Below are 26,704 nucleotides of genomic sequence, written 5' to 3' on the forward strand. Positions count from 1 at the left end.
GCCTACTTGCGCCCCGGCGCCAGATACAGGAGGAGCCCACACCGCACCCAACCGGCTGGTTGCTGGTGCAGATCGTGGCCCCGCATGAGGTCACCATGACATGGACTTGATTGGCGGGGTTGCTGTTGCATCTTGTTGTGTTCGGAGCGCCCGCCCGCCTGCCTGTCTCCCGAGAGCTGGTTGTTGCCTGTGAATGCTGCGGGCAGGACCGGCCCAGGGACATGGAGGACTGCTTCACTGCACCTCCTCCTCTCTCCTCCTTCAACGCCTTTCCCTCTCCTCTGCGCCCAGAAATGATGTGTTTAAACAGTACATGCCAACCTCAACATTGCTGACATGCTCAGCACTTACTAAACAAATTAGCTGGCAGTGGCCCGCGGGCAGGGCAGGGAAGGAGAACAGGGAGTGCCACACTTCCAGGGGCAGTGCGGAACGACGGGGCTGAGTGTTGGACACGCAGACTGCGAGGTCGTCCCTGCTCGGGGATTGTGCGAGGTCTCTTCCTCCGAGTCGTAGAAATGGCACGGTGGGACGAAATAATCAAACGGTGTCTGACAGTGACCACCGGCCTGATTGAATGCTTTGGTTTCGCCGGCGTGGTTGGTGGTTGGCCCTCGCTCGTGTATGTGCTGAGGATGGATGAGTACTTCGCTGAGCTCTGTGAGACCGCGCCGAACATCAGCCGTCCTGTGGCACCGAACACCACTGGTGAGTGAATCTGCGGCGTTATTTCGAGGAAGACGGAGAGCGCGGGCAGGAGGGCGATCGTCAGGTGAAAGCAGCGAAAGAGACAGAGAGAGAGACAAACAGAGGGAGGGGAGGGAAGGGGGGGGGGGGGAGTTTGGTGCATATGAAGACAGAAAAAGAGACAGAGACACATAAAAGGGAAAATGGACAGAGAGAATAAATTGATGGAAAGATTGATAGAAAGATGGGGTGATATGAGGTTGCCCAAAGAGAAAATACTTTCCCCACATGTCCTTTCTTTGTCACTCTTTTCGCATCATATTTTTCCACTATCTATCTATTTTCCTGTCTGGCCTTCCCCTTTTCATTCTCTCTCTGTCCCTCGTCTTTCATTTTGCTTCCCCCGTGTGTTTGCCCTTCTTGGTATTCTCCATTCTCCCCACGTCTAATATTTCTCACACCCATTTTCGTGTTCTCCTACTTCATCTCACTTTCATCACACTGTGTCCATCAAGTCTTCATCCCTCCTTTACTAATTCCATTATCCTCCTATAAATACCCCTCATTCCGTTAATTGCCGCTACATTATTATATCACTCACTCGAATTTCTTCCACCCACCACTTATTTCCTGCCCCTACATCCCCCGGGCTATCCTCTTCCTCAATTCCATGACCATCTCTCCCTCTCATCGTTTCCCTTCCACTCACTTTTCCGTTTATACCTCTTACTCACCCCCTCCTTTTTTCACTCTCAAGGTTTCCTACGTCTTCACATCTTCCCATCCATTGTTCCTTTCTCTCTCTCTTCCTCAGTTACTCCATCTCCCGCTCTCTCCATCTCACCTCCACCCTTTCCCATTCTCTCGCCCACCTTCTCCCCCGCATTCTGTTCCTGCACCACTCGTTCTCCCACCCTCTCTGGAATAATCACCCCATCAACCTTTATATTACAGTGGACTGCACTCTACAGAGCGAACGCTTCACGCTCATCTACACCATCGCCAGTTCCACCATGAACGTTGCGACAATCGCCAACGGCTATATTTTCGATTACTGCGGGACAATGGCGACTCGCTTCCTGGCCATGTAAGTCCCCCCGGGATGCTGGGTGTGCGTGGTTAGGTGGCGAGGATTGACGGCGGTGCCTGGTCGTGGGGGTGAGTGGGTGCAAGACAAATGCCAGTGAGTGCTGAGGCGCAGATTCACACGAAGCCGCCAAACTGGGATGGGAATGTGGAGAAATCAAGACGCGGGCCCGAATGGGATAAATGGAACGGAAGCAGAGACAACCGATGGGAATATGCGAGAAGTATGTGGGGGTGCGGAGGGGGTTCGGCAGTACACAGAAGATAAGAATAAAATAGTCTCCAGATTGGTAACCGGCGCAGGCCGAGTTTGGAGTTTAAGTCCTTCAATCATCAAACAGTGTTGAACATGGGTACGATGTTAGATAAGGGACATGATTCTTCGGGTGGTAATGGGTAAGGAGGGTGCGATGAGGGGAAATTACAATTTTCGGGTACGGATTCATATCTTCGCAGATCCGTTTACACTGCGGCCACTTTGATGATTGCTTTCTCCACTGCTGGTGAGTTGAGAGACGGAGAGAAAGTGGAACCCTACCGGTGGAAATATCCCTGAGGATCACAGTAATCTTTCCCCAACCTTCTATGGAAGCACGTAATACATCTCAACGCCCACCCTGGGGATTTTGCCACGTTTAAACTCACGGAGACAGCTAATGCATCTTTTTAACGCTGCAGACATTTCACTGTCCATTCCCCACAATAACACAATAAATTCACACGTCATGTGCAGATTAACCTGAAGGAAACTAATGGGCCTTTCCATTTGCTGGTTAAACTTCCCTTGTATCGTGTGCATAAGATGTGGTTGGGGCGGTCTTTCACCTTTACCAACAATATTGTTTTACTATCCATCTTGACCCCTCCTACATTTGTGAACTGCACCCCGCGCATCTCTGAAGGGTCCTTTGTGTTATAAACCCACACTAAACTACCCTTTATCCTTGAATTCATCCGACCAGCTTCAGAGGGCAACTCGCATCCCAGGTTCCCTGAGGTTAGTGGCCTTACCTTTAGCGTCTAAGAGTGCACATTGACACAGGAAGCTGATATAATCTGTGAGTGACTGTTGTTCCTGATATATACAGATACACCCAAGCAGCTGCGTCTACTTTACATTTGTCAAGTCATGGCGAATAATATTGCAATTGGCCTACTTGCTATTCAGCTCAAGAAAACACATTAAAAAAACATGCAGAGGGAGGGGCATTATAGTCAATGCCTCTGAAGATTTCATCGACTGACCCCCCCCGCCCCCAATTCCAGCGCTGAAGGAGAGCCGAAACGGCAACGTTCCAGTGACAAGGTCGAGTCCGCTGTTGGATGTGTAGTGTACAGGGCGCGTCGCGCTGCCTGGCCGCACTGTAGAGAGATCGCTTGATCATGTTTGGGGCAGTTGTTTAAGCGGTGCTGCCTGCTAAGGGTGCATTGAATTAAGAGGAGTAGTGCAGAGGGAGAGATTCATTGTCTGACAGCGATATTGCAGGATCGCTGAACTATTGCTGGGATCAACTGGGACACTCCAAGAGAGACAGTGCAGAGGAAGAGCTAAGCAAATAGAGGAGAAGTGTGGAAGAAAAACGGCGTAGGCCGAAGTATCTTACGGAGGCAGTGTATTACGATCATTTGGGCAATATTGGCAATATTTGGGTGATATTGCCAATGAGGGCCGGACCCCAGTAGTGTTAGTGTAGACGTCGAGCTGAATTCCCGACGTGGTAATGGTAATGGGAGGCCGCTCTCTGCATGAATTGCTTCATATGATACATTGCAGGGTATACGTTGGGTTGGAGAGTTGTCGGAGCGGTTTTACCGTGGTAGCACCGAATTATCAGAGAGATAGTGTGGAAAAATATTGCATTAATAAATGGGTGGTTGCTCACGCTAACGGCGCTGCTGCTGTTGAAAGCTCGGCTCTGCCGCCTCACTGCGCGGATCTAAAGATATTACAGCCGCCATTATGAAGAAACAAGGTGTCCTGTAGTCCAGGCAGCGACATTTATCGTTACAACGGTTCTTTGATGGAAGGTGATAGGCTTCACTATATTAAGCTGGGTGTTTGATTGAAATAAACGGCTCATTCTATGTCGGATGAGTTTGGATACGCGGTGAATTTTGCTCTGAAAGAGTCTACCAAATCAGTTAATTTACTCGTTTTCTGTTTCAGCCACGGCAATACTACTGTTTCCCGCACTCCTTCTTCTTGGAGTGGCCAGCATGATGTTACTGGTAACAAACATCCAGGTAGACAAGACACATTCGTAGAATATAGATGAGAATGCGCGGGCTTTTCAATGCAGTTGTAGTGTTGGAGCAGCGGACTGTCGAATGTGTCTGTGCTGAGGGCAAGCCGCATGGTAAGGGGCTTCTCAACCCCTGGAACTTGACTGCAACCCCGAGCGCTATCTCCACCCCCTCACTTACCCTGGATCCTTCGCCTCTCTGCTTCAAAGTTGTTGACATGTTCTTCGAACTTCTGAACGCCCTTTGAGGGCGGAGTTCCAAAGACTTGCGTGGAATAACACACCCCAACCCTATCTTAGTAACGGAGTTCCAAAGACTTGCGTGGAATAACACACCCCAACCCTATCAGAACCCTTTTCTGAGGATGGAAATGTTCATCACCAGAGGGTATAACTTTTAGGCGAAATGTAATGGATGTGGTTTACACAGAGAGCGGTGTGGTGGTGGTGGTGTGGGGGGGTGGGGGGGGCTGGGGCTGGGGCTGGAAAGTTTTGCCGACAGTGGAGGAGGCAGATACGATAGTGGTGTTTAAGAGGCTTTTGGATAAGCACATGGAAGTGTAGGGAATACTGTTCCCTACAGTGATATCGATCATGTACAGGCAGACGAGATCAGCTTAACTTGGCTCATGTTCGGACAAATATTGTCGGCCGAAGTTCGTGTGCTGTTGTACTTTCTATTTTCTATGTCCTGTCCGCTTGTAGCTTCACACAACTCTATTCGCTGCCCACTGTGGGATTAATTTTAGTGTAATTTATCCACAACGTTATTCAACCAAATCGTTAATATATAATTGGGGGGGGGGGGGGGGCGCACACGGGGGCGCAGTGGTAGAGTTGCTGTCGAGTCGCTGTCGGGTTCCATTCCGACTACGGGTGCTGTCTGTACGGAGTTTGTACGCTCTCCCCGTGACCGCGTGGGTTTTCTCAGAGATTTTCGGTTTCCTCCCACACTCCTAAGACCTACAGGTTTGCAGGTTAATTGGCTTGGGTTTGTATACTTGGTTTTTCCGGTGGGCGGCACGACTCTCGTCAGCAGCGGCCTCTGCAGTCTGTCCGCGTTTTATTATTTTTTGTCTATGTTTTTATGTAGTTTTTGTTATTTTTTGTTGGGGTGTGTGTGTGGGGGGGTGTGGGGGGGTGGGAACCCTTTTAAATCTCTCCCTGCACGGGAGACACGACCTTTTCTCGTCGGGTTTCCGTTATCGTTGGGGCCGCAACGAGGAGCGGCCTCCAACAGGAAGAGACCAGGGACTCTGGTGCCCACGACTCACCGTCGCGGTCGCGGGGCTGGCCGAGTCCGGAGCGGGTGGAGCGGTGGAGGAGCGCTGCTGCTGCTGCTGCGGCCCGACCGGAGATTCGGAGGCTTCAACTGCGGGTCTGGCGGACGGCAGCACCGTGTGCCCGCGGGTCCCTGGAGGGAGACCGCTTTTCAGCGGCGACTTCTCCCGCCCGAGTTGCGGGGTCGAGGAGCTCCTGGAGCGGGGCCTGACATCACCGCCCCGCGCGGCTTGGAACGGCCGCGGGACTCTGCGAGCGCACGCCGGGGGCTCTAACACCAAGACCCGGTGTGTGACCTTGCACCACCCGGCGTGGCTTTAATGGCCGCGGGACAATCGCCATCGCCAGCCGGGGGCTTTGACTTTGACTCTGACATCGGGGGGGGGAGAGTGCAGTGGAGAGATAAGTTTATTTGGGCTTCCATCACAGCGATGTGATGGATGTTTATGTTAATTATGTTGTGTCTTGGGTCTATTTGTTTGTAATGTATGGCTGCAGAAACGGCATTTCGTTTGGACCTCAAGGGGTCCAAATGACAATTAAATGTATCTTGTATCTTGTATCTCTTGTATCTTGTTTTTAGTGTAAATTGGTGCTAGTGTTAATGTGTGGTGTGGACTCAGTGGGCCGAAGTGCCTGTTTCCACGCTGTATCTCTAAAACGAAAAACTAAATACAAATACGAGGGGGTAATGCACGGATTCCCGAGGCACATCAGAGGCCACAGTCCTCCATCATCACAATCCCGTACTCAATGGCTAGCTCACCGTGGATTTGGTGATCTAAATGATGCCGTGCGAGACCTTGTCAAATGTTTTGCTGAGGTCAGCGTGGATAACGTCTACCGCCCAGAACGCGCCAATCCTCTTGGTCGCAAACTAGTTTGAATTGTGAGACACGATTGTTCACGCAGAAAGCTATGCTCAGTATTCCTAATCTGTTCTTGCCTTTCCAAATGTGCATAAACTCAGTCACCGAGAAGCCCTCCAGTATCGTTCCCATCACTGAGATTGGGCTCAACGGCCTGCAGTTCCCTGGCATGTCCTTTTAATGCTTTTTACATAAAGGCATGGTGTTTGGCCACTGTCCAATCGTCCAGTGCCTCGTCGAATGTTTAGTTTAGAGATACAGCGCGAAAACAGGCCCTTCAGCCCACCGAGTCCGCCCTGACCAACAGTCTCTACACACATACACTATCTGACACACATCAGGGATAATTTACAATACTAGCATGCCAATTAGCCTACAACCTATATGTCTTTGGAATGTGGGAGGAAACCGGAGCTCCTGGAGAAACCCACACAGGTCACAGGGAGAACGTACAAACTCAGTTCAGACAGCACCAATACTCAGGATTGAACCCGAGTCTTTGGAGCTGTAGATACAAATAACTGCCGAAGGCCATTCAATTTTACCCCTCTTGCTTCAAGCAATGAGGTAAGATCGTAAGCATAAATGATAGTAGAATTAGGCCATTCAGCCCTTCAAGACTCCTCTGCCATTCAATGAAGGCTGATCTATCTCTCCCTCTCAACCTCTGCCTTCTCTCTATAACCTCTGACACCTATACTAATCAAGAATCTATCTATCTCTGTCTTGAATGTATGCACTGACATGGTCTTCACAGCCTTCTGTGACAAAATTCACCACCACCTGAGTAAATAAATTCCTCCCCATCTCTTTCCAAAAAGAATTGAATTCTGAGATGACCTCCAGTCCTAGACTCTCCCATAAGTGGATACACCCTCTCCACATCCACTCTATCCAAGCTTTTCACTATTGTATACATTTCACTGAGTTGCCCCCTCATTCTTCTAAACTACAGCTAGTACAGGCCCAGTGCCATCAACTGATCACTTACTAATTCCTTGTAAATTTAATGAAGGAACTGCAGATGCTGGTTTAAACCGAAAGACACAAAATGCCAGAGTAACTCGGGGGGACAGGCAGCATCTCTGGAGAGTAGGAATCTGTGACTTTTTGGGTCGAAACCCTTCTTCAGACTCTTCTGACTTCTTCAAGTCTGAAGAAGTCAAGTCAGGTCAAGTCGCATTTATTTATATAGCACATTTAAAAAACAACTCTAGTTTTACATTTGTGTAAGAATAGTATAAACAAACAAATTACATACATATATACATATAGCCCTCGCTCAGTGGACGTCAGGAAAGGCTTGCGAGTATAGATACGTTTTTAGTCTTGACTTAAAGGAGCCGATGGAGGGGGGCAGTTCTGATGGGAAGGGAGATGCCGTTCCACAGTCTAGGAGCTGCAACCGCAAAGGTGCGGTCGCCCTCTAAGCTTATGGATATTCAGCAGCCCCAAGTCAGCTGATCTGAGCGACCTGGAGGTGGAGTGGTGGGTGAGAAGACTTTTAATGTAGGAGGAGGCAAGCCCATTGAGGGTTTTGTAAACATAGAGGAGGGTCTTGAAATGTATACGGAACCGCACTGTGAGCCAGTGGAGAGAGGCCAAGATCGGGGTGATGTGGCCCCTTTTTCGGGTGCCCATCAGGAGTCTCGCTGCGGCGTTTTGGACCAGTTGCAGGCGGGACAGAGAAGATTGGCTGATGCCAGTGTAAAGAGAGTTGCAGTAATCTAGGCGGGAGGAGATAAATGTGTGGATGATCTTTTCGAGGTCATCAAAGTGGAGGAATTGTTTTATTTTAGCTATCGTCCGAAGCTAGTTTTTACCACGGCATTGACTTGTTTGTCAAATTTCAGTGCTGAGTCAAATATCTCGCCGAGGTTTTTGACGTGAGGTTTGAGTAGTGGGGTAAGGCTTCCAAGGCTGCCTGCTATCATTTTGATTGAGTCCGAGGGGCCGAGAAGGATGACCTCAGACTTACTCTCATTTAGTTGTAGGAAGTTCTGGGCCATCCAGCACTTTATATCCTCGAGGCAGCGGGTAACGTTAAGCAGATTTGATTGGTTTTTGGGCTTCAGTGGGAGATAGAGTTTTGTATCTTCTGCGTAGCAATGGAAGGAAATGCCGTGCCTTTCAATGACTTGGCCTAAGGGGAGCATATACAGGGAGAAGAGAATGGGGCCAAGGATGGAACCTTGTGGAACCCCACAGCAGAGATTAGCTGGGGAGGAGAATGAGTTGCCTATGTTAGTCGAGAAACTCCTACCTTTGAGGTAGGAGATGAACCAGCTCAGGGCAGTTCCATCAATACCAACCCCATACCGGAGACGGTCAATTAGGATGGTGTGGTCAACAGTGTCAAATGCTGCGCTGAGGTTAAGAAGGAGCAGGATTGCACAGTGACCGGAGTCAACGGTGAGCAATAGGTCATTATGTACCTTCAACAAGGCAGACTCTGTGCTGTGGTGAGTCCTGAAACCTGACTGGAAAGTTTCCAGGATAGTGTTTTGGTGAAGGTAAGGCATAAGTTGACTTAAAATTACCTTTTCAAGGGCTTTTGAGAGGAAAGGCAGTTTAGAAATGGGTCTGTAGTTGCTTGGCATGGTGGGGTCGAGGGTAGGTTTTTTCAGGAGTGGCTGGACCACCGCATGCTTGAAGCGGGTAGGTACAGTGCCAGTGGCCAGAGAGCTGTTGAAGATGGCGAGGATGCTGGGACCAGCTGTTGTAATGACGTCCTTTAGGAGGGCAGAGGGGACAGTGTTGAGGGGACAGGTAGTAGGTTTCATGATGGTGATCAGCTTTATAAGGGAGGGTAGAGTAACGGGTTGGAAACAATCTAATTTTGAAGAGCAGACCAATGAGACAGCCAGGTCGCAGGTGGGAGGGGAAATATTCGTTCTTATGTTTTATACCTTGCTGGTGAAAAATGTAGTAAATTCCTTGACCCGATATGTGACAGATTCCTTCTCTCCAGAGATGCTGCCTGACCCGCTGAGTTACTCCACAATTTTGTATCTATCATTCTTGTAAACCTCCCCTGAACCCTCTCCAGAGCCAACACATCCTTCCTCAGATATGGTGCCCAAAATTGCTCACAATATTCCAAATGTAGCCGGACCAGCACCTTATAGCATTACATCCCTGTTTTTATATATAAGCCCTCTTGAAATAAATGCTAGCATTGCGTTTCCTTTCTTTACTACCAATTCGACTTGCAGATTAACTTTTTGGGAATCCTGTACCAGCACTCCCATGTCCCTTTGCACCACCGATTTCTGGATTCTCTCCCCATTTAGAAAATAGTCTACGCCTTTCTTCCTACTACCAAAATGCATGGCTCCGCCTTTTGCTACACTATATTCCTCTATATCCACTATATATGAATCTGAAACATAGAAACTAAGAAAATATGTGCATGCGGAGGCCATTCTCTTCATCTTCGCTTCACCTCTTCATCCCCTAATCTTTGCTTCCTGTCTGCCAACCAATTTTCTATCCACGTCAACACCCTACCCCCAATACCATGTGCTCTAATTTTAGTAACCAGTCTCCCGTACGTCACCTTATCAAAGGCTTTCTAAAAGTCTAGGTACACTACATCCACTGGCTCCCCTTCACCCATTTTACTTGTCGCATCCTCAAAACATTCCAGAAGATTAGTCAAGCATAATTTCCCTTTCATAAATCCATGTTGATTTGGACTAATAATTTTACTGCTATACAAATGCCCCATTATTACCTCTTTAATAATTGACTCCAGCATCTTTCCCACCACCGAAGTCAGGCTAACTGGTCTGTAATTTCCCGTTTTCTCTCTCGCTCCTTTCTTGAAGGGTCTTGACCCAAAACCACACTTTCCTTCCATTCAGAGATGCTGCCTGTCCCACTCAGTAACTGCTGCATTTTGTTTCTCTCTTCGGTTTAACCGGCAGTATATTCCGTCTCCCACTTCTCTGCCCAATCCAAACCTGTCCAAGTCCTTCTGCAGACTCCTTGCTGTCTCTACCTTACCAGCCCCTCCACCTATTTACATATCATCCGCAAACTTAGCCACAAAGTCTTAAATTCCCTCGTCCAAATCATTAATATACAACGTGAAGAGCAGGAGCCCCAGCATCAATCCCTGTGGATCTCCACTAGTCACTGACAGTGAACAATATAAAGCCCCCATTATTGCCACTCTTTGCCTTCTGCCATCCAACCAACATGCTATACATGTTCATACCTGCTCTTTGATGCCATGGACTCTCTCATCTTCCCTTGTAGCCTCCCATGTGACAATAGACAATAGGTGCAGGAGTAGACCATTCGGGCCATTCAATGTGATCATGGCTGATCATCCCCAATCAGTACCCCGTTCCTGTCTTCTCCCCATAACCCCTGACTCCGCTATCTTTAAGAGCCCTATCTAGCTCTCTCTTGAAAGTATCCAGAGAACCGGCCTCCACTGCCCTCTGAGACATGTGGCACCTTATCAAAGGCTTTCTGAAAATCAAGGTAAACAACATTACTGACTCTCCTTTGTATGAACTGCTATTTACTTCTTCAAAGAATTCCAGTAATTTTGCCAGGCAAAATCTCACCTTCACTAAGGCATGCTGACTTCGGCCTATTTTGTCGTGAACGTCTAAGTACTCCGTAACCTCACCCTTTATAATGGACACTAAAATTTTACTAACCACCAAAGTCAGACTAACTGGCCTATAGTTCCCACTATTCTGCTTTGCTCCCTTCTTGTGCAGCGGGGTAATATTGGCAATTTTCCAATTATTTGGAACCAGTCCTGATTCCAGGGATTCTTGAAATATCACTATCAATGTCTCCCCAATCACTAAAGCCACCTCTTTCAGAACCATGGGGTACAGTCCATCCGGTCCAGGTAACTTATTGACCTTCAGCCCTTTCAGCTTCCCAAGCACATTCATCCTAGTTATAGCCACTCTGCTAACTTCCACCCCTGACTTGCTTGAATTACAGGTGCGTCGCCGATGTCTTCCACTGTGAAGAATGATGCAAAAAAGCGTTAATCAACTCCTTTGCCATTTCTTTCATCCTGATTATCACTTTTCCTATATCATTTCCAGTGGTCCAACTTCCTCTTTTGCCTCTTTCTTACTCTATATAACTGAAGAAACTCTTTTATATTATTAGCTTTTATATAATATTATTTGCTAGCTTACATTTGTATTTCATCTTATCTTCCCGTGCTGCCTTTTTAGTTACCTTCTGTTGTTCTTTAAAAGCATCCCAATCCTCTGGCTTCCCACATATCTTTACAATGTTCTCTGCCTTCCCTTTTAGTTTGATACTGTCCTTGATCTCCCTTGTCATTCACAGTCGCCTCTTTCTCCTCCTAGAATCTTTCTTTCTGGAATAAAAAGATCCTGCATCTTCCGAATTATTCCCAGAAATTCCTGCCATTGCTGTTTCACCGTCATTACTGCTAGAGTTCCTTTCATGTAAACTTTGGCCAGTTCCTTCCCCATGCCTCTGCAGTCCTCTTTGTTCAGCTCCAATACCGACACATTCGATTCCACCTTCTCGCTTTCAAATTACAGATAAAAACGTACCTCCCAGTGGTTCGTTTGCCCTCAGTTCCCTTCTCAAATCAGGTTGATTACACAACACTAAATTCAGAATTGCACTTACCATGGTAGGCTCCACTACAAGCGGCTCTGAGAATCCATCTAGGAGGCACCCTACAAATTGCCTTTCTTGGGGTCTAGTACCAACCTGAATTTCCCATGTACACTTGGACATGGGATTGGGGTTTTTTAATCCACTTTCATACGGGCCAGGGCCAGCAACATCTTTATAATGTCCAAGTGGCTTGGGACATCACTGTTTTCGTCCTTGTGCTCCCAAGCACCCAGGACCTGCCCTCCACAGTCAATATGTATTACATGACCTTGCACATGGCGTCTGGCTACACACATGGATTCACTTTCTCCCTGGTAATATTTCAGTTTAAAAATGTGTATAGAATCCTTTTGTTCCTCCTTTACCTGTCAAAGCTTGCGTCTCCTTTTGCCTTCTGATTTTCATCTTAATGTCCATGTAACATCTTACATCCTTTTGTACTCAAGGGACACGCGAGCCAGGCTCCCTAATCTGGGGCACGTGAGCCAGGCTCCCATATGCCTTGTTTTTCTGAGGAGAGCCTGAACATTCTTTATCAACCAGGGCTTGCTAAATCTGCAAGTCTTCCCTTTCAGTGTACCATGACATGCTGTCCCCAAATTCTCCCTATCTCACTTTTAAAAGCATCTGACTTGCCAGTTGTCCATTTCCCACCAAATAACCTATTTCTGCCAACCTGTACAATTTCCTGTTGAATGCCATCAAAACGAGCCTTGCTCCAAGTTAAGATTTTGACTTGTTGACCAACCATGCAGTTTTCGATCACTATTTTGGTTAATACAATTAATTCCAAAATGCTCCCCCAATGACACTTCCCTGGTGTAATTTCGCAAGAGAAAGTCGAGCACAGCCACCTATAGAGTGGCAGTTTCCATATTGCTTGATTATACTTTTCTGGACTTATTTAAGCAAGTGTTACACAATGTGCACGATGACAGACAACGTCAATAATTGGGAAGCAGCAATCACCTGCTATTGGAACCCTATAATTCCAATATACCCTAGCATACCCTAGGCAGGTTCGTTGGTAACATTTAAAAATAAATTGGATAGGCATATGGATGAGAAGGGAATGGAGGGTTATGGTATGAGTGCAGGCAGGTGGGACTAAGGGTAAAAAGTTGTTTGGCACGGACTTGTAGGGCCAAGATGGCCTGTTTCCGTACTGTAATTATTATATGGTTATATTTGTTGCCTATGTCCCGCTGGCTATTGGGAGTTCATTTTGCAACCCCATCAAAGTGAGCAACCCCTTCTTATATCTAAATTCTACCCATATCGCCTCACTGGAAGTTCCTTCTCTAGAATATCATCTCTAATATGATTTAATGGGATATGGAAGGCACAGAGGAGAGGGCCACAAGAGTCCGGTTCCCACCTTTATAATGAAGCGTAGCCTCATTTTTGTACATTAAATTTTCCTCGCGATAATTCTGAAACCGAAACTGACTACAGGAACCACTCACGAGTCATACCATCTACACCACGCTGCCTCAGTAAATCCACTAACATTAGCAAGGACGAGCCTCACCTCGGACACTCCCTCTTCTCCCCTATCCCGTGAGGCAAGAGGTACAGAAGTGTGAAAACGCAAACCTCCAGATTCATGGACAGTTTCTTCCCAGCTGTTACCAGGTAACTGAACCATCCAATCACTAGAGAGTGGCCTAACCTACCATCTACCTCAGTGGAGACCCAAGGACTATTTTTAAATTGAGTTTACTGGACTTTATCTTGTACTAAAGGTCATTCCCTTTATCCTATATCTATGTACGGTGCATGGCTTGATTATAATAATGTACTGACTTTCTGCTGACTGGAGAGCACGCAACAAAATGTTTTTCACTATACCTCGGTACACATGACAATAAACTAAATTAAACTAAATTACCCCATACCTCCAGTATTAGCATCAATTTGATGGCCCCTCAGCACCACACTTCCTTTCACATTGCGGCTCCCCCTCGCCCAACCCCCCCCATCCCCCCATTTGTTGCGCTACCTCTGGGACTAACGTTCACAATGCGAAACGCCTTCGCAACCCGGGGTCCTGTGGTGGTGCGTTCCCACAGTACCGCCCACACACGAAAGCGTCACGCAACACATGCGTGTGGCTTCACTCCCTCAGTTTGAAACGCAGGTAATTGTACGTTGATCTGCAAATGGAAAGCCAGTAAAACTCCAAATTATCATGGACGGAATATCCCTTCATTTTGGTCACCCGAGCTTCTGGTTATAACACGGAAAGCTTTATTCCCTGCGCGTTGAAGGCCAGTTATTTGGTGAAATAGGGAGGTGGTCACTCCAAAACCACAGGAGAGAGACATGTGGGTTACGCTAAGGAAGGGCAAGGGGCAGAGGCAGGGACGAGTGAGTACTCCAATGTCGGTACACCTTGCAAATAAGTACTCCTGTTTGAGTATGGATGGGGGTGGCAGCCTGCCCGGGGGTAGCCACAGCGGACGGGCCTCCAGCACAGAGACCGGCCCTGTTGCTCCGAAAGGTAGGGACAAAAAGAAGAGGGCAATAGTAATTGGGGACCATATTGTTAGGGGTTCGGATAGGCGATTCTGTGGACGCAGCCGGGAGACCAGGATGGTGGTCTGCCTCCCTGGTGCCAAGGTCTCGGACATGTCTCAATGCGTTCAAGATATCAGAAAATCAGAGGGAGAGGAGCCTGAGGTTGTGGTACATATAGGTACCAATGACATAGGTAAAAAAAGGGAAGAGGTCCTGAAGGGAGAATTTAGGGAGTTGGGAGGAGAGTTAAGGAAAAGGACCAAAAAGGTAACAATCTCAGGATTACTGCCTGTGCCACGCGACAGTGAGAGTAGGAATGGAGCGAGGTGGAGGATAAATGCGTGGCTGAAAGACTGGTGCAGAGGGCAGGGATTCAAATTTCTGGATCATTGGGACTTATTTTGGGGAAGATGGGACCTGTACAGAAAGGATGGGTTGCACTTGAACCCGAGGTGGACCAATATCCTGGCGGGGAAATTTGCAAAGGCTACTGGGGAGACTTTAAACTAGAATGGTTGGGGCGAGGGACTCAAATACAGAAAGCTAGTAGACAGAATGGGAGACAGGAAGCAGAAAAGGGAAGCACTCGGACACGAGGAGAAAGAAGAAAAGGAAATAAACAGAGAATAAGAGGCGGGGGGTATCTTAAATGTGCATATTTTAATGCTAGGAGCATTGTAAGAAAGGTGGATGAGTTTAGAGGCTGGATAGACACCTGAAAGTATGATGTTGTGGCGATCAGTGAAACATGGTTGCAGGAGGGCTGTGATTGGAAACTAAATATTCCAGGATTTTGTTGCTTCAGGTGTGATAGAATTGGAGGGGCAAGAGGTGGAGGTGTTGCATTGCTAGTCAGGGAAGATATTACAGCAGTGCTTTGGCAGGATAGATTGGAGGGCTCATCTAGGGAGGCTATTTGGGTGGAAGTGGGAAAGGTGTAGCAACACCTATAGGGGTGTATTATAAACCGCCAAATGGGGATCGAGAATTGGAAGAGCAAATCTGTAAGGAGATAGCAGATATTAGTCGTAAGCGCAAGGTAGTGATTGTGGGAGATTTCAATATTCCACACATAGACTGGGAAACACATTTTGTAAATGGGCTGGATGGTTTGGAGTTTGTAAAATGTGTGCAGGATAGTTTTTTGCAGCAATAGTCCCCGAGGATTGGCGTACTGCGCATGTTGTTCCATTGTTTAAAAAGGGTTCTAAGAGTAAACTTAGCAATTATAGACCTGTTAGATTGATTTCAGTGGTGGGCAAATTAATGGAAAAGATACTTAGAGATAATATATATAAGCATCTGGATAAACAGGGTCTGATTAGAAACAGTCAGCATGGATTTGTGCCTGGAAGGTCATGTTTGACTAAGCTTCTTGTATTTTTTGAAGAGGTTACTAGGGAAATTGACGCGGGTAAAGCAGTGGATGTTGTCTATATGGACTTTAGGAGAGGGTAATGGTGGATGGCTGTTTGTCGGGTTGGAGGCAGGTGACTAGTGGGGTGCCTCAGGGATCTGTGTTGGGTCCTTTGTTGTTTGTCATGTACATCAATGATCTGGATGAAGGTGTGGGAAATAGGATTAGTAAGTATGCAGATGATACCAAGATAGGGGGTGTTGTGGATAATGAAGAGGATTTCCAAAGTCTACAGAGTGATTTAGGCCATTTGGAAGAATGGGCTGAAAGATGGCAGATGGAGTTTAATGCTGATAAATGTGAGGTGCTACACCTTGGCAGGACAAATCAAAATAGGACGTACATGGTAAATGGTAGGGAATTGAAGAATGCAGTTGAACAGAGGGATCTGGGAATAACCGTGAAGGTGGAATCTAATATAGATAGGGTGTTAAAGAAAGCTTTTTGAATGCTAGCCTTTATAAATCAGAGCATTGAGTATAGAAGCTGGGATGTAATGTTAAAATTGTACAAGGCATTGGTGAGACCAAATCTGGAGTATGGTGTACAATTTTGGTCGCCCAATTATAGGAAGGATGTCAACAAAATAGAGAGAGTACAGAGGAGATTTACTAGAATGTTGCCTGGGTTTCAACAACTAAGTTACAGAGACAGATAGAATAAGTTAGGTTTTTATTCTCTGGAGCGCAGAAGGTTAAGGGGGGACTTGGTAGAGGTCTTTAAAATGATGAGAGTGATAAACAGAGTTGATGTGGTCAAGCTTTTCCCTTTGAGAATAGGGAAGATTCAAGCAAGAGGACATGACTTCAGAATTAAGGGACAGAAGTTTAGGGGTAACATGAGGGGGAACTTCTTTACTCAGAGAGTGGTAGCTGTGTGGAATGAGCTTCCAGTGAAGGTGGTGGAGGCAGGTTCGTTTTTTTTATCATTTAAAAATAAATTGGATAGTTATATGGATGGGAAGGGAATGGAGGGTTATGGTCTGAGCGCAGGTATATGGGACTAGGGGAGATTATGTGTTCGGCACGGACTAGAAGGGTCGAGATGGCCTGTTTTCCGTGCTGTAATTGTTATATGGGTTTATATGGTATCATTTAAAAATTGGATAGGCATATGGATGAGAAGGGAATGGAGGGTTATGGTATGAGTGCAGGCAGGTGGGACCAAGGGAAAATAATTGTTCGGCACGGTCTTGTAGGGCCGAGATGGCCTGTTTCCGTGCTGTAATTGTTATATGGTTATATGAAATGTCGGGCGAGGGTTTCAACAACTAGCCTGCACTCCCCTGATTTTATTTTGTGCCTCAACATCCCCCCAGGTTGGAAACTTATTAGGAAACAAGCGTTCTACAGTTATCACATTGTATTATGGAGCATTCAATTCATCACCAGCCGTGTTCCTGATTGTCAAGGTGAGAACTCCAGACAAGAAGCCAACTCTGTGAGCTGAGCCCAGGTAGACGAATCTCTAGCCTTGAATTAAAGTGGAAAACATTGGGACTGGTGAAGATAGAGGATATGGACAAAGCCATGACAGGTTTAGGCAGACGGAATAGAGGGAAACAGATAAGGGCTAGCGGACCCCTTCTGATGGTGACGTCATATAGGATGTTGAAGCACATATTCGTGAAACTTTAGGAATCCGATTGTCTAAAATATAACGGTTTGGTGTATAAAGACTACATTCTTTATAGTCTGTATTTTTCTTTAGTCCGTAATATTATTGGGACAGGTGCATCGTACGTGGCAACGTTGAGCCGTCGTCAAGAGAAAGAGAGGGATTGAGAGAGAGAGAGAGAGAGCAGGAGTGAGGTGTGGAGAGAGTTGCAGGAAACAGGAAGGTACAAATAGGTGCTCTGTCTCTCTGTCTGTCTTGTGGCCGGCAGCCTTTGATTCGTTGCTACGCCAACACCAGACGCAGAATCGCCGTGATTTTTTCCATTTCGGTAGAGATTTCACTTTTCATTCCACGTATCCACTCCTGATTACATTTTGTCGTGTTTATGTACATATTTTTAATAAAGTCCTTCTCTCTCCCCCCCTCCCCCCCAAAATGTCAACAAAAAAACGGCTGCTCACCCGTAGAATGTTGGTGAACGTTCAATCGTGTGATGTCACAATGCCCAATGCTCACGGAAGTCCAATCGGAATGGACCTATCTACATATGCCTTTGCACCAGGCCCTCCCCCACCCCACCCCCGCAGCCTGTGTCGAAGCTCGGCATCACGTGTGTGGGAATAGAGAAAGAGGATTGGGGGTTGAAATGGAATGAGGAACAGATGGACTGTCCCTACCCCACCCCTCTCCCCCTCCCTCCACACTCTTACCCCTCCCCTCCCCTACCCCATCCCTCCCTCCTCCCCCCCCTCTCCCCGTCCCACCACCCCACCCCCTTACCTCCCCACTCCTTTCCCTCTCTCTCCCCAACAATTCCCCCCATCCCTCTCCCCCTCCCTCCACACTCTTACCCCTCCCTTCCCCTACCCCATCTCCCTCCTCCCCCCCTCCCCTGTCCCACCACCCCGCCCCCACCCCGCCCCCTTACCCCCCCACTCCTTCCCTCCCTCCCCACACAATTCCCCCATCCCCCTCCCCATCCCTCTCCCCTCCCTTCCCTACCCCATCTCCCTCCTCCCCTCCCTCCCCTCCCTCACTCCCCCCTCCCATCCCTCACTCCCCCCCATCCACATCCTCTCTCCCCCTCCCATCCCTCTCCCCCCCTCCTCCCCCTCCCCATCTCCCTCTCCCCCTCCCTCTCTCCCCCTCCCCATCCCTCTCCTCTCCTCCCCACCCCCTCCCCTCCTCTCTCTCCTCCCCACTCCATCTCCACCCCTCTCCCTCCACCTCTCTCCTCCTCACCACCCTCCCTCCCCCCCCCCCTTCCCTCTCTCTCCCCCCCGCTTCCCTCTCTCTCCCTCTCCCGCCCCCCCCCCCTTCCTCCCCCACGCCTTTCCCTCTCTCCCCCCTCTCCCTCCTCTCCACTCCCCCGCCTCCCTCCTCTCCTCCTCTCCTTGCCTCTCTCCCCCTCCCCCACACCCTCTCTCCCCCCTCCCCCCACCTCCCCCTCCCCCCCTCCCTTCTCCCCTCCCCTCTCCCTCTCCCTCTCCTCTCCCTCACCCCCCTCTCCCTCTCCCTCCTCACCCCTCTCCCTCCTCACCCCTCTCGCTCTCCTCCCCCTCCTCCTCCCCCCCCAATCCTCTCTTCCCCCTTCCCCATCCCCTCTCCTCGCCTCGCTCCCCTCTCCCCCACCCCTCCTCTCCCTCCTCCTCTCCCCCACCCCTCTCCCCCTCTCTCTATCTCCCTCTCCCACCCCTCCCCCTCCTCCTCCGACCACCGCATCCCTCCCTCCCCCACCCCCCTTCCCTCTCTACCCCACTCCCCTTCCTCTTTCCCCCCCACCCGAGCCCCCTACCCCTCTCTGCCCCTCTTCCCCCTCACTTCCACTCCCCTCTCCCTGCCCACTCTTCCACTTCGCTCCCCTTTACCCCACCCCTCTCCCTCCCCACCCCTCTCTCTCTTCCCCTCCCTCTCCCTCTCTCTCCCCCTCCCCCCCCCCCCTTTCCCCTACCCTTCTGACCCTCTTTCCCCTCACTCCCCCCCCCTCCCCTCTCCCCCCGTCCCCCCCCTCTTCCCCTTCTCTGCCCACGCACTCTCCCCCCCTCTCTCTCCCCCCCCTCTCTCTCTCTTCCTCTCTCCCCCTCTTTCCCCTCTCTCTCCCCCCCTCCCCCCCCCTCCCCTCCTCTCTCCCCTCTTCCCCCCCCCTCTCCCCCTCCTCTCCTCTCCCTCTCCCTCCCCCCTCCCCCTCCTCTCCCCCCTCTCTCCCCCCCTCTCTCTCCCTCTCCCTCCTCCCTCTCTCCCCCTCCCTCTCCTCCCCCTCTCTCCCCCTCTCTCCCCCCCCTCTCCCCCCCCTCTCTCCCCCCCTCTCCCCCCCTCTCCCCCCCCTCTCTCCCCCCCCCTCTCCCCCCCTCTCTCTTTCTCTCTCTCTCCCCTCCCCCCCCCCTCTCCTCTCCCATCTGCCCCCACAACCCTCTCTCCCCCCCTCTCCCTCCCCCCCCTCTCTCCCCGCCGTCCCCCCTCTTTACCTTCCTCTCCTGCCCCCTCTCTTTCTCCCTCTCTCTTCCTCCTCCCCCCCTCTCTCCCCCCCCTCTCTCTCTCTCTCTCCCTTCTCTCCCCCCCCTCTCTCCCCCCCTCTCTCCCCCCCCTCCCTCCCCCCCTCCCCCCCCCTCCCTCTCCCCCCCCCTCTCTCCCCCCCCTCTCTCCCCCCCCCTCTCTCCCCCCCCCTCCCTCCTCCCCCCCCTCTCCCCCCCCCTCTCTCCCCCCCCCTCTCTCCCCCCCCGCTCCCCCCCTCCCCCCTCCCTCTCCCCCCCCTCTCCCCCCCCTCTCCTCCCCCCCCCTCTCTCCCCCCCCCCTCTCCCCCCCCCTCTCTCTCCCCCCCCTCTCTCCCCCCCCCTCCTCTCCCCCCCCCCCTCCCCTCCCCTCCCCCCCTCTCTCCCCCCCCCCTCCCCGCCTCTTTCCCCCCCCTCTCCTCCCCCCCCCCCCCCCCACCCCCCCCCCCTCTCTCCCCCCCCCCCCCCTCCCCCCCCCTCCCCCCCCCCCCCCTCCCCCTCCCCCCCCCTCCCCCCCTCTCCCCCCCCCCCCCCCCCCCCCTCCCCCCCCCTCCCCCCCCCCCCCTCTCCCCCCCCCCCCTCCCCCCCCCCCCCCCCCCCCCCCCCCCCCCCCCCCCCTCCCCCCCCCCTCCCCCCCCCCCCCCTCCCCCCCCCCCCCTCCCCCTCCCCCCCCCCCCCCTCTCCCCCCCCCCCTCCCCCCCCCCCCCCCCCCCCCCCTCCCCCCCCCCTCCCCTCTCCCCCCCCCCCCCCGTCCCCCCCCCTCTCCCCCCCCCCCCCCCCCCCCCCTCCCCCCCCCCCCCTCCCCCCCCCCCCTCCCCCCCCCCCCCCCCCCCTCTCCCCCCCCCCCCTCTCTCTCTCTCTCTCTCTCTCTCTCTCTCTCTCTCCCCCCCTCCTCCCTCCCCCCCCCCCTTCCTCCCTCTCTCCCCCCCCTCTCTCCCCCCCCCCCTCCCCCCCCCCCTCCTCTCCCCCCCCCTCCTTGCCCCCCCCCCCCCTCTCCCCCCCCTCCCCTCCCCCCCCCCTTTCCCCCCTCCCCCCCCCTCCCCCCCTCCCCCCCCTCTCCTCTCCCCCCCCCCCCCCCTCTCCCCCCCCCCCCCTCCTCCCTCCCCCCCTTCCCCCCCCCCCCCCCCCCCCCCCCCCCCCCTCCCCCCCCCCCCCCCTCCTCTCCCCCCCTCCTCTCCCCCCCCTCCTCTCCCCCCCCCCTCCTCCTCCCCTCCCTTCCTCCCCCCTAGGGCAATCGCTCACCTCCCGGCGGCCCAACCCTCACCTCCCGCCAGGAAAAACAAAATTATCAGCAAGGTTAGCATTACCTTTATCCTTGGAAACCTTTCTATTGCTATTCATGTAATGAGGAGGCAGCCATGATCCCGGCGTCCTAGCTGCCTAGCAACCATAAAACTAAGTGCGGGATTGGCCAATATGCGTCTGACCTCAATGTCACACCTGTATTGATTGGGCAATTGCTACTCAAAAAATTTGAGGTTTTTCTCATATTTCTTCAAAATGTGCAGGTTTTGTTCTTGATGAGTTTCAGGTATGATTTATATAATATTTTTACACAATATGTTAAAAATTCAGGTAGTTCTGTGAGTTGGGTCACAAAAGTAAACGGAAAAGCTCCTCAGCCCACAGCCTAGTAGATTCGGGAACGCGTAATGGCAGTGACGGTGGATGTGGCAGAACATAGGTATATGCAAACATTTATTTTGTCCCTCTATTCTCTTTCCTCTGCCTTGATGTCTACAGGTGTTGTATGAAATCAATATTTCCCTGAGATCCATCTTCTTGGTCATCAGTGGCCTGAGCGTCATCCATGTCCTGCGAACTATATTCCTGCTGCCCCGGACACACATCCCCTACTTCCCGCCACCGGGGTATAGCTACGGGTAAGCTGAAAGCTTTGAGTTTGGCTGGCGAATAAATGCGGGACAGTGCGACAACGTTGTACATAGACTGGATTAGATTCTAATCATGGGATTCAGTGGATTTTTACACAGAAAACAGATGACTGGAATGAATTGCAGGCTGGGAGATTGACAAAGAGATTATATCCATAGCAGTTACCCCTTCGAGCGAACTACTCGCAATGAATCCAATCGTAAAATAAACGCGTGTGTGTGTGTGTGTGTGTTTTATGGGGAATAACACATTTTTACATAGGGAATAACAACATCTGGTATTGTATTATTCTGGGAATTAATATAATTACGATTTTGGGGTCGCAGCAGTTATAGGTTGAGTAATACATCCCTGAATGTGAGCAGTAGACTGGAATTTACTCGATGCATTTGAAGGATCTTACATCAAATGCCAGATACCAAGGAACGAGTTACAGCCTAAGTGTATTCGAGATAATGTTTATATAATCAATCTTGAATATATTGGAGAGAATCGGAAAGTTTCCGTGTAGAATACCAAATGACTGGAGTGCGTAGCCTGGGGAAACATATAATTGTAACATATACTGTACCACCAAGGTTTGAGATTTGTGTAGTGGGGTGAGGTTATAACATAATTAACCGGTTATACACACAAATTCATTGGATATGGGGTGAATTCACAATTAGGTTTCATTGGACTCCGTCCCATACACAACAAATACACTGAGAGCTTGTGCTGCAATTTGATCTGTGCCAATGACATGGAGACGATTGATTGTTTTCCCCCATAGGATGACCTGTGAGATATTTACACGGAATACGCCCCCCCGTGAAGAGGGGGCGACCCACCAAAGCCAGGGAGCAGCCGAGTCAGGAGGCGAGATGATTGAGGGGGTGGTAATGGCCACTGGAGAGAGAAGAGAAGAAAAGCAGCAAAATACCGAAGGAGACACGGGGAAGGCAGGGGAAAATGAGCAACGAAAGATTGAGGAAGATGTCGGAGAAGGAATGGAAGAGACGGACGGCGGAGAGCGAGGGGGGAGCTGGGAGCCCCAAGGAAGCATGGGAGAGGGGTACGGGGTTAATAATGGGAACCTTGAGCCCAATGGGACAGAAGGTGAGATTTCTTGTAGCTCATAGCAATTTTCATCCCGCATCCAGTCTCCGCCCCTTCTATGAGTTCTAGCTGTCTCCTTGTATCACTCCTACCCTTACTCTGCTGCCTTCCTTTCTTTTCTAACGCCACCCCCCCCCCCCCCCCCCCCCCCCCCCCCCCCCCCCGACCCCCTCAATGCCCTTCCATTCCATGCCACCAAGCCTCATCCAATCTTCACCCCTTGGTCTTCCCATTCATTTGTCTTTCCTCCCATCACATAGGTTCCCCGCCTTCAAAATTCTTGTTGCCTGGTCAGACTCCCCGGGCCCATTCCCTCATCTTCCCTGTTTTTCCTTGACTCCCGTTGCTTCACGCTTTCCCTCCCTGCACCTCCTCCAGTTTCTTGTCCACCTCCTTTCCTTGCATAGTCATCCTCTTGTTTCTCTCCTACTGCCTCTGCCCCTCCATATCTTGTGCACAGTTTCCTGCCTCCTCCCCTCTCTATTTCTCTCTGACACCATTCCTACTCTTGCCATTTCCTACCCGTACAATTCTTTGCTTCTCTTCACTTCAGTCATTACTCTCTCTGCTTTCCTCTCACTCTGCTTTACTTATGTCTCTGCCTTTTCCACTTCTCATGTGTACTGCCCGTCTCCTCCACCTCCACCTCCACCAACCCCGCCAGACCTTTTCCTCCACTCTCTTCTACTTTTCCTACCATCAGTGTCGCCCCTTTTGACCCTTTCATATCCCCGTGTGTGGGTATCAAGTTCGGTTGGGGTTAGGATGAAATGTCGGAATTGCACCCACAGCTTCCTCTGGTAGTTCCATGCAGAAATTCGCCAATCTCCAGTGAAAAAATGTGTCACTCACTCTGATTTTATTCAAACTTCTCCCTTTTCTCAGTAAACATGTCCCTTTCTTCTTGACTTGTGGATTGAGAAAAAATGAGCATGATTATAGCACACCTATGCCATAGAGTCACAGAACCACAGATCAAAACAGCACGGAAACATTGCCTTCAGCCCATCTTGTCCATACCACACATCTTGGTATACTAGATTTGTTCCATTTGTCTGCCTTGGGCCCAGAGCCCTCTGAACCCATCCTATCCATATAACGGTTTAAATGTCCTTTAAAAGTAAAAATTGAATCAATTTCTGTCGCTTCCTCTGGCACATCATTCCAGATACAGACCACCTTCTGTGTGTGTATTACCTGTGAGGCCCCTCTTAAATCTCAGCCTATTCCCACCAGTTCAAAATCCTGTACCCTGGGAAGAAGACTGTGAACGTTAATTTTCTCCATGTTCCTCCTATTTCGATAACAAAAGATCTTGAATAAGATCAGCCCTCAACCTCCTCTGCTCCAAAAAAAAGTATCGGTGTGTCCAGCCTCTCACTGTAACGCAAGTCCGCAATCGCAGGTGAATCGCGTATGCGCTCTTTCCAACTGAATTGGAGCCATGCTCCTCCTCCGTTGATATGCCTCTTCATAGAACACAGAGCATAGAACAGCACATCACTGGAACGGGCCTTTCGACCCACAATATTTGCACCGAACATGATGCCATGATCTCATCTGCCTACACATGACCCATATTTCTCTATTCATTGAACTTCCATGTGCTTACTTAAACATCACTATTGTATCAGCCACCACTACCACTCGGGGTAATGCGTTCCATGCATCCACCACTCTCTACATAAACAATCTATTCAGGGCATCTCCATGAAACATTCCACGTCTTATCTTACATCTGTGCCCTCAAGTGTTGGACATTCCACCCTGGGAAAAGGATGTTACTCTCTATCCTACTTGTGCCTCTCATAATTCTATATACTTCTATCGTCTCCCTTCAATGTCCGATATTCCAGAGAAAATAACTTTTCCAACTTCCCCAATCCAGGTAGCATTCTGGTTACCCTCCCCTGCCCCCTCTCCAAAGCCTTCACATCCTTACTGTATAATGGCACCAAGAACTGTGCGCTATATTAAAAATGAGTGCTAACCAAATCCCCACAGAGCCACATCATGGCTCTTCTACTCAATGTCCCTTGCAACGAAGACAAACAAACCATATGACTTCTTTACGATCCTATCTACTTGTGTTGCCTCCTTCTGTGAGTCACAAACTTGGACTCTAAAGTCCCTCTACACATCAATGCTATTAGAGGTCTTGCCATTAACTAAATACTTTCTTCTTACATTCAATCATGCAAAATGTAACACCTCACACTTCCTCAGATGAAACGTAACCTGCAATTTCTCCACCCATTTCTGCAGATGATCCCACCATATCTGCTGACAACATTCTCTACTGCCGGCAACTCCTTGGGTTTTGGTGCTGTCAGCAAACATAGAAACATATATGCAGGAGCAGGCCATTCGGTCCTTCGAGCCAGCACGGTCATTCATTGTGATCATGGCTGATCATCCACAATCAGTAACCCGTGCCTGTCTTCTCGGTTGGCTTGAAAAAGCAAAGCAAATGTGGTGGTGGTTGGTTGGTTTGATAAAGCTCAGCAAATGTGCTGGTGGTGGTGGTGGTTGGTTCTAAAAGCTAAGAAAATGTGGTAGTGGTTGGTTTGAAAAATTTAAGCAAATGTGGTGGGGGTGGTTGATTTGAAAAAGCTAAGCAAATGTGGTGGAGAGGCCCAGGAGCGGTTGGAGCGGGAGGAGCAGCGTTCGGGCGGTGAGTTCAAAAACCGAGCGTGGAGCTTTGTTCCACAGAGGCCCAGGAGCGGGAGGAGCACCCACTCTGTAACATTCCATCACATTTCAAAATAAGTGGGCTTGAGGAAGCCGCTGATTGGTGGAAACCGACTAGAGGAAGCAGCTGATTGGGAGTCAGATCCCTGCTGATTTCTTCCAGCACTTTGTATTGTATCCTGGGTAAGGGGGGAGAATGAGGGCCAGGGCAGTTTACTGTTATGGATGTCAGATGTGGGAAGTCATGGATTCTGATGTCCACATCTGCGACAGGTGCGTCGAGATGGGGCTCCTAAGGGACCGTATTAGGAACCTGGGGCAGCAGCTCGATAACCTCTGTCTGGTCAGGGAGAGTGAGGAGGTGATAGAGAGGAGTTATAGAGAGGTGGTCACTCCAAGACCACGGGAGGCAGCCAAATGGGTCACGGTAAGGAGGGGCAAGGGGCAGAGGCAGGGAGTAGAGAGTACCCCGGTGGCTGTACATCTTGGAAATAAGTACTCCTGTTTGAGTACTGTTGCGGAGGACAGCCTACCTGGGTGTAGCGACAGCGGCTGGGTCTCCGGCACAGAGAACGGCCCTGTTGCTCAAAAGGGGAGGGAAAAGAAGAGGAGGGTAATAGTAATAGGGGACTCTATTGTTAGGGGGTCAGATAGGCGATTCTGTGGACGCAGTCAGGAGACCCGGATGGTAGTTTGCCTCCCTGGTGCCTGGGTCTGGGATGTGTCTGAACGTGTTCAAGATATCCTGAAATGGGAGGGAGAGGAGCCTGAGGTTGTGGTACCCATAGGTACCAATGAAAAGAGAAGAGGTCCTGAAAGGAGAATTTAGGGAGTTAGGAAGAGAGTTAATGAGAAGGACCGCAAAAGTAACAATCTCAGGATTATTGCCTGTGCCACGTTATAGTGAGAGTAGGAATGGAGTGAGGTGGAGGATAAATGTGTGGCTGAGGGACTGGTGCAGAGGGCAGGGATTCAAGTTTCTGGATCATTGGGACCTCTTTTGGGGAAGGTATGACCTGCACAAAAAGGACGGGTTGCACTTGAACCCGAGGGGGACCAATATCCTGGTGGGGAGGTTTGCAAAGGCTACTGGGGAGACTTTAAACTAGAATGGTTGTGGGGAGGGACTCAAATAGAGAAAGCTAGTAGACAGTGTGTGAGGCAGGAGGCAGA

At 50.3% G+C, this 26,704-nt stretch overlaps 1 protein-coding gene across 1 annotated transcript in view; it reads left to right on the top strand.

Moving 5' to 3' along the window:
• Positions 1-455: 455 nt before the first annotated feature.
• Positions 456-26,704, top strand: part of LOC129715746 (equilibrative nucleobase transporter 1-like) — a 74,763-nt gene continuing 48,514 nt past the window's right edge. The window contains exons 1-7 of the mRNA XM_055665602.1: positions 456-712; positions 1,502-1,774; positions 2,230-2,276; positions 3,941-4,017; positions 17,059-17,151; positions 21,590-21,729; positions 22,515-22,840. Coding sequence (XP_055521577.1) covers positions 519-712; positions 1,502-1,774; positions 2,230-2,276; positions 3,941-4,017; positions 17,059-17,151; positions 21,590-21,729; positions 22,515-22,840 — 1,150 coding nt within the window. The 5' untranslated portion in view covers positions 456-518. The remainder of the gene's footprint in view (positions 713-1,501; positions 1,775-2,229; positions 2,277-3,940; positions 4,018-17,058; positions 17,152-21,589; positions 21,730-22,514; positions 22,841-26,704) is intronic.

The sequence above is a fragment of the Leucoraja erinacea genome, unplaced genomic scaffold (genome assembly GCF_028641065.1).
Source record: "Leucoraja erinacea ecotype New England unplaced genomic scaffold, Leri_hhj_1 Leri_136S, whole genome shotgun sequence".
In the NCBI taxonomy this organism is placed as follows: Eukaryota; Metazoa; Chordata; class Chondrichthyes; order Rajiformes; family Rajidae; genus Leucoraja; species Leucoraja erinaceus.